A 7,613-nucleotide genomic window follows, 5' to 3' on the forward strand; every position below is an offset into this window, starting at 1 on the left:
ACTTTCTCTGCAACATTTCTTTTTTCGTTGCTAACTCATCTGTATAAACAACGTAGTAGCAGCTCAAATTAGCTTAACGTGGGGTGAAGGTAGCGCTATCAAAGTCAACTCAAATCGCACTGGTTTAATTTATTTCAGCTGCGTAATGATAAGTTCACATCCTGCAAAATAGATATTTCATACTGCACTGAACTTAACTACTATTGTTACATATACCGTTGCATACAAACCAGATTTTTGTAGAAAACACACCCTCACTGCTTGCTCTATGAGCTGTCCTTGACATGTAAATCATGTTTTTAACATAAGTGTTTACCTGTGACAGCACACATTGGCCCTTATTCACAGAATGATGTCAACTTTGACTGTACAAACCTTCAGTCTTTATTGGTGTTTGAATGTGTATTGAACCTGAATGTAGTCATCAGTTTTAAAGCACTGGAGGTTGATACACTTTTTAATGATTGTACATTTTTTCAAGTATTGACAATTTGTTATCTAAAATCATATTGCAATAGAAATATTGTGTTTGCATAAAATGTTGCTCTGTGCTATATTTGTCTGTTTGCAAATTGCATATCCAAATTGATACATATATCATGTGACAGCATACATAGTATCATAAATAATCCAATGTTCACTTTCTTTTTCAGAATGACGAAGCCAAAAATCAAGTGTTGCCCCTCCTGCCAGGCCCCAAATGCACTGCAGTGCAGAAGCTGCACTCAGTGCCTTTGTCCTCTGCCAGAAAATTAAAAATTAAAAAAAAAAAAACAGGCTGAGCTCAAAGACTCCACCTGGTCGTCTTCTGTAAAGAAAAATCGAAACGCATGCAGGACAGTAAAGTCGGCCCAGATATCTGTAAGTTGTAGTCACTTTGATTTCACAAGGGGATTAGTTTCTCATACATTATATAATTATCTAATTTGTCTATCAGTCTTGTGTGGTGCATGTAATTTTAATCATTGATCTATATGCTGCATACATATTCACGTAATGACATAATGTAAGAATGATCAAAATATTTAGAAAAGAATAGAATTGAACTTTATTGTCATTGTAACAAGTACAACGAAATTGAAGTCACAGCAGCAATCAAGAAAACAAAAATAATAAAGTGTATAGAAAGTGCAAAAAGGTCCATAAGAAAATAGATGATGACAGCTTGTCCATCATTGTCCAGTCAGCCAGCCTCCACCTCCACAGGGTCCAGGACTGAGCCTCCCCAGCAGTCTGTTCAGTCTCTGTCTCCTAGATCCTGTCTGCTCACAGCAGGTAAGGCTTCTCCAATGTGGCGGTGGCGTCCGGTGTTTGCTCTGTCAGCCACGTCCGTGAACAGCACGATGCCACTCTGCCCTCTGGCAGCCCCTCTGCCGCTGGGCCAGCATGGCTAGCTCGTCCATCCCACGTTAGATCCCAGATAAATCCCACATTCCCAACAACAATGGATGGAAGGACAGGTCCACGTTGTCACCTCCGAGCTCACACCGGAGAACCAGCATGTTGTCCTCACCTCCTCCTCCTCACCTTGAGGGAAATCATCAAGCTTTACACCAGTTAGCATTGACATGCTACGGGCTGCTAACAGCTGATTTCACATGTAAACAATGCAGCCATGGTTACATGTAGGATCTCCAGACAAACACAGGAGAAAAAGTAGTAAAAATATCACTGAAGCCACAAAAAGTTTGGTGTCCATGACCAACAATGAACCAGATAAAGTAAAGAGCCACTCCAAATACAAAGATGACGAAAAAGAGACAAAACAATTACAAGAATCGGACAAAGAAGAGAGAGCTGCTTCAAAAGGCAGCCATAGCCAACAGGTGCCTAGCAACAATTTCATATTCACATTTTTAGTTTCATATTTATATTTTCAATTTTATTTTCATATTTTCAAAAAGCTTGGCTGTTATGAGGTGATCATGTAGTTATTCATTTAACTGGAACTAGCGTGTTTCACGTTAACTGCTAATGCTAATCATAATCCTCATTCTAATCCCTTTTGATGAAACAATTTGGAGCTAAAATACTGTATGTGGTTAATACCATCTATTACGCCTCAGACAGGATCCAGCCACTGCCCTTGAGGGCAGAAGAAATGTTTTCTCAGTTGACTACTTAATTGACTCCATTACAGTTCTTTAGTATGCTCATGGTAACAACACTTTCACTTTTTGGTGGTGGTTTGTAAAAGAAGGTGGAACGCTCCATAATGCGCACAAATGGCAAGCTAGAGCTTAACAGTCCCACATCACTGTGCTGGGGTCTAAGTTTCTGTATTAGATAAAATTAGTGCTGTCAGGCGATTAAAAAAATTAATCTAATTAATTACAGGATTTGTAATTAATTAATCTAATTAATCGCATTTTAATCTCATATCTGCTTAAGGTCCCAAAATAAAGAATTTGAATTCCAGGACATTAAAATTACATTAAAAGACATTTAAAAATAAGTTGGGAATATATACAACACATTTTTAGGTACACTGAGGCATAAGGAACAAATGAAAAAAGTATTATGGTTCTATCTTTACAAAATCTACACAGTCCTGCACCTAAGATAAGCTGATTTGATTTTTAGGACGTTTTTTGCTACTGTTCACATTTTTACTCGATGTGGACTCCATTTTCACTGCAATATGAACTTCTATACTTCTATGAGGTCAAGAGAACCAGGGCTAAAGGCTAAAAACTGTGAGGAACTATGTACAAAACACTTTATTCAAGTCTTGGATCAAAGAAAAGTGAAGTATTTTCAGTTTCACATGCTCTGAACACACAAACTGTTACTGATTGGTGCAGAGCAGCCCCAAGCTGAAACATGACACCAGGAAGATGGAAGCAAATTTTCATATAATTCTTTAGATTTAAATACAAGACCTTTTTCGATAATTCAGGACTTGTTTGATGCAGTAGAGAGTGTAAAATTACCTGTTTTTTACAGAATTGAGCTAGAGCAAACGGTTGATTTTCTGTAGATTTTGTCCTACATGGAAAAAGTGGTGTTCTCGTCAGATTTTCAAATTTCCGACGGTCCGTGAATGTATCACATCTAGCAACATGCTTTGAACCGGGGGGAAGAGAGAGCGCCGTCAAAGGATAAGTTCAGTTCATACAGCTTTTACATTGTTTATAGAATGAAGTAGAACAAAATACTCACCAAGAAGGCTTTCCTGATCCAAGCAGTGTTTCGGGAGATATTTAGATCCAAAATCGTGCAGCGGACGTCCGTATAATGGGATCCATCTGGGCATAGACAGCGCCGCTCCTTAAAACTGCATTAATCGTCCAAAAACTCGTGTTTTTCACCAATATTCCATCATGGTCGGCTCCCAGATGTCCTCTGCTGCAGTCTGTGTCACTCCAGACAGCGCTGTGCGGCTGTAATGACCTCTGAACTGCAGTTTTAGGAGCGGTGCTGTCTATACCCTGATGGATCCCATTATACGGACGTCTGCTGCACGATTTTGGATCTAAATATCTCCCGAAGCACTCCTTGGATCAGATAAGCCTTCTGGGTGAGTATTTTGTTCTACTTCATTCTATAAACAATGTAAAAGCTGTATGAACCGAACTTATCCTTTAACAGCGCTCTCTTCCCTCGGCTCAAAGCATGTTGCTAGATGTGATACATTTAGGGACCGTCAGAAATTTGAAAATCTGACGAGAACACAACTTTTTTCATGTAGGACAAACGGTTTGTAAATGCTAGACATTTGAAAATGAGTGCGTCTTTGAACGCCTCGCGGGTTTGGGATCCAGATTAATTACGTTAATTTTTATGACGCGTTAATTTGCGGTGTAATTAATTAATCTAATTAACGCGTTAAAATGACAGCCCTAGATAAGATATAAAATATTATACTCCAGTAAACTGGAGGATAGTATAATCTAGAAAAAGATGAACACGTGCCTTTACTTCTGTTTTGTTGGTTTCTCGAGTTGAGGTATAATAACAGACTTAAATTTTTCTTCCCTTCAAAATCTGTCTTTCAGGTTTTGAAGCTGAATGCCTTGGACAAATATCCAGTCCTGTTTATGGCCCATCAAGGCAGGAACGGAGTATTTTATGGGGACATGGTCCATCACATTGGACCGACTGATGGGATCATTCAAGAATTTCTTCTGAAAATGAAGAAACTGCATGAGCACCTATTGAAAAGTAAGACTATGATTATTTATAATAAAACTATCTTATGATATGTTATACTTTGTTGTCCTATAGCGTAGTTGTTGGTGGACTCTGTGTCACGTTAGTGCCCATTAACAATGTGCTTGTCTAGTTTCTCATGCCCTGGTAATGGTCACTTGAATGTTCTCCATACCTGAAACTTCACTATGTCATCCTCTGAATTATGACAGATTATTGCTGCACTGCAACCTATAGTGAATTCAGAAGTCAGTCACTAACACATTTTTTTAAATAATGAAAATGTTTACACATCTCATATTATTTTACTCAAACTGTCTGAAAATTGAAAGTTCTTAAGGTTCTAAGCAAGAAATCAGCCAAGTTTGGTGTTGATTGGAGGAGTGGTTCTCAAGATGAATAAATCAGTGTCAAAAAGTGAGAAAGACAGACCCCTGGCTTTACATCTAGCTCATTGCTACATTGCAACCTCTTTACTTCTAAGCCATTTTAGAGAGAACAACTTTTGCTGTTGCCTGAAACAAAAGATGTCAGGCAAGCATGTTATCTGAGTGGACACCGTGATAATGATACGCCCATACCTGAGTGATGCCAATGCTGTTAATAATCTCAGATCATTTACCATGTGTTCAGACTTACTCCCAGTCAAAATTCAGATGATTAGTATCACAAAAATGTGCAATGGTTCATCTCAGTGTGGTTGCATGATTTTTCATCTCTCTGTCTTATAAACTAAGGATGTAGTATGAGCACACACTGGGATGGATTATCTGTCTCAACAAGTTTAATGTGACTGCAGCTAATAGTTCATGATGCAGAATGCAGGTACAATTAGTTTTTATCCTTAACATAGGAATGAAAATGGTGTGACAGGAGAATATTTACATTTTTTTCTCCATTTTTGCAGGATTGTCTTCCCCAAGTGTCACCAGCCCACCGGCAGCAGTTCCTTGGCCCCCTGAGGACAGCAGCTGTCCAGCAGCTCAGCCTGTGACACTACAGTCAGGAGGAGATGAGGAAGAAATCATCCTGCACCTCATCCCAAATACCTCACCTTCTTCTCTTTCTAACTGTCACCCTACATCCTCTGTCCCCTCTGAACCTTCAACATCCTGCCTGCCAACTGAACTTCCATCCCCCCTCTCCTCTTACCCTCCTCCGTTCCCCCTCTCCTCTCATCATCCACCACTCTCCACCACTTCTGATGATTCCCCAGCCTCCACCTCTTCTCATCCTCTGTTCCCCCTCTCTTCTGATCCTCCCCCAGCCTCCACCTATTCTCTTCCTCCGTTTCCTCTCTCTACTCATTCTCCACAAACCTCCACCTCTTTTCCCCCTTCATTTCCCCTCTCTTCTTATCCTCCACCAACCTCCACCTCTTCTCATCCTCAGTTTCCCCTCTCTACTCATCCTCCACCAGCCTCCACCTCTTCTCATCCTCCGTTTCCCCTCTCTACTAATCCTTCACCAACCTCCACCTCTTCTCATCCTCCATGCCCCCTTCCCTCTCTTCCTCCTCTGGCCTCCACATTGTCTCACCTTCCTTCATCCTCTCCCATGTCTCAGTCCCCCCCATATCCTGTGTCATCTTTGTGCCCTGTCCTCCCACCAAAACAAAGAAAAGCAAAGAAAAAGAAAGGTTAGATATCCCTTTATATTATTATGTAGGCATATAGTTCTTCTCAAATTGCTAGGCTAGCCCCATAAGATTCTTTTTTCTCTATTTTTAGAATGCCTAAGACGTAGGAAGCAGAGGGTGTTTAAGTATGAGGATGTTGTCCAATCGAAGCCTGGTAAATGTAAGTATGTTCTCCTTTGTTATGTTTGGCTTCATTGTGAAATACAATGTAAAAGCAAGGTTCTGGGTTGTATTTATTGGCCACTCTGTAACAATGTGTTGCAAAAGGAAATTAATTTGATATTCAGTTTATGGTTTCTAATACCAAACCATTGTGAAGTTTGAGGAGTATTACAGTCTGAGCAAAGAACATATTTTATAGTCTGGTGCTACAGCAGTGGATACTTCTATATTTTATACTACATGGCAGCAGGGTGAACAGTCTATGGCTGGGTGTCTGCTTTCTTGTAGTATTCAGTTTCTGCACAGACATCTTTACTTTCATCATTGATACTCTGTAGCTGGTACCAAAAATGGTCTGTGAAATATCAGTCACCCTCTGCATAAGCCTCCAGTCCTGGGCTTACATATAGTATGTCATGTTTACTGAGGGCTAAATTTATATTGAAGTCATATTTTTAAAAAGATTCTACTTTATGCTGTGATGTCTATGTTCTTGAGAAATTATTTGAATAGATAAAGAATTTCTACATAATACTTAGCTACTTAAAAGTGCACATATGTGTTATGGCTCTGTCTATGAAAGAAAACACCTTTCTCTTAACAAATTGCACCCTTTTTCTTATTGCTTGCCTTCCAGGGCAGAGAAGAAGTGAAAGTGAGGTGGGCACCATGCTCACAATGGTAAGTGCTCCGTAAGCGACCATGAACCGGTATGTTGAACTATCGACAAAAGATTTATGCTGTGATCCAGTGGTTGCTATCTCATTTGAAATTCACTACTAGAGCTTAATTATTAATGTGAAAGACAGGTTTACTAAGGAAATTATAGACATGAAATTTCTTGATATGTCAGAAGAAATTTTAGCCTCTGATCTTTATTTCCTGTGTTTATGTCTCTGTCTTTCCTATCCTGGCAGCGGCAAGACATGGGATGACACATGGGAACCGGCCGATCAGTTTAAGTTGTAAAAAAGTTCCACATTTAATGTTTTGTTCAGTTCAATTTGTATACTTTGTTCACTAATATGTTCACTTCATGAGGTAAATCTTAGTTTCAGCTATGGTAATTTATCCAGTTATTAGCAGCCTATTACACTTTATGCACAGCAATTTAACACAACAATGTTTTCACAGTGTGTGGCCCTGTTATGAGTTGTTGGATTATTAAATGTTGTTTTGGTGTCATAATGTTTTGTTGTTTTGTTTGCAAACAGTAAATATTTTGAAGGTGTCCAAGTTTGGGGCTCTGGGGGTTGTAACAGTCAATAGTCATCTGACTGCCAAAAGTCAAGCTTTGGGGTGACCTGAGGAGCCGATGACTGTCTTCAATCATCTTGAACTCATGACAAGAGAAAGAACACAACATTAAGTGGCTATCATGGTCTTAGTGCACTTTATTTATCATGATCATTCCCTGAGCCTGGCTTGTAAATCAGCATGTACCTTCACACCCTGAAGTATCTTAACAATTATCCAACATTTACTGCATTAAATGTTTAGCCTTTTACTTGTTTGGCAGTTTGGCACTGAAATCCACAAAAACAAAGGAGAACATGGTGAACTTCAGGGGGACCAGTGCTAAGCCACCCCCTACATCAACGGCAAGTGTATGGAGAGGGTTCACACAGTCAGGTTCATGTGAATCCAGATCTGGAAAGAC

The 7,613-nt window shown here is 39.6% G+C and overlaps 1 protein-coding gene across 3 annotated transcripts; it reads left to right on the forward strand.

The window, feature by feature from the left end:
- Window positions 1-3,442: 3,442 nt before the first annotated feature.
- On the forward strand, window positions 3,443-7,091 carry LOC141786663 (uncharacterized). 3 transcript variants are annotated; one of them, XM_074665222.1, is made up of 6 exons: window positions 3,443-3,520; window positions 3,999-4,164; window positions 5,060-5,791; window positions 5,883-5,951; window positions 6,591-6,634; window positions 6,871-7,091. In XM_074665222.1, exons 2-6 carry the CDS (start codon window positions 4,041-4,043, stop codon window positions 6,886-6,888), a joined length of 987 nt encoding a protein of 328 aa, XP_074521323.1. In that variant the 5' UTR covers window positions 3,443-3,520; window positions 3,999-4,040; the 3' UTR covers window positions 6,889-7,091. The 3 variants fall into 3 exon arrangements, with proteins under 3 accessions (XP_074521323.1, XP_074521321.1, XP_074521322.1); XM_074665220.1 differs by lacking the exon at window positions 3,443-3,520 and adding an exon at window positions 3,631-3,699; XM_074665221.1 differs by lacking the exon at window positions 3,443-3,520 and having other exon boundaries at window positions 3,729-4,164.
- Window positions 7,092-7,613: the final 522 nt, after the last annotated feature.

This window comes from Halichoeres trimaculatus, unplaced genomic scaffold (assembly GCF_033239565.1).
Source record: "Halichoeres trimaculatus isolate MK-OKI-2021-1 unplaced genomic scaffold, fHalTri1.1 fHalTri1_scaffold_57, whole genome shotgun sequence".
Taxonomy (NCBI): domain Eukaryota; kingdom Metazoa; phylum Chordata; class Actinopteri; order Labriformes; family Labridae; genus Halichoeres; species Halichoeres trimaculatus.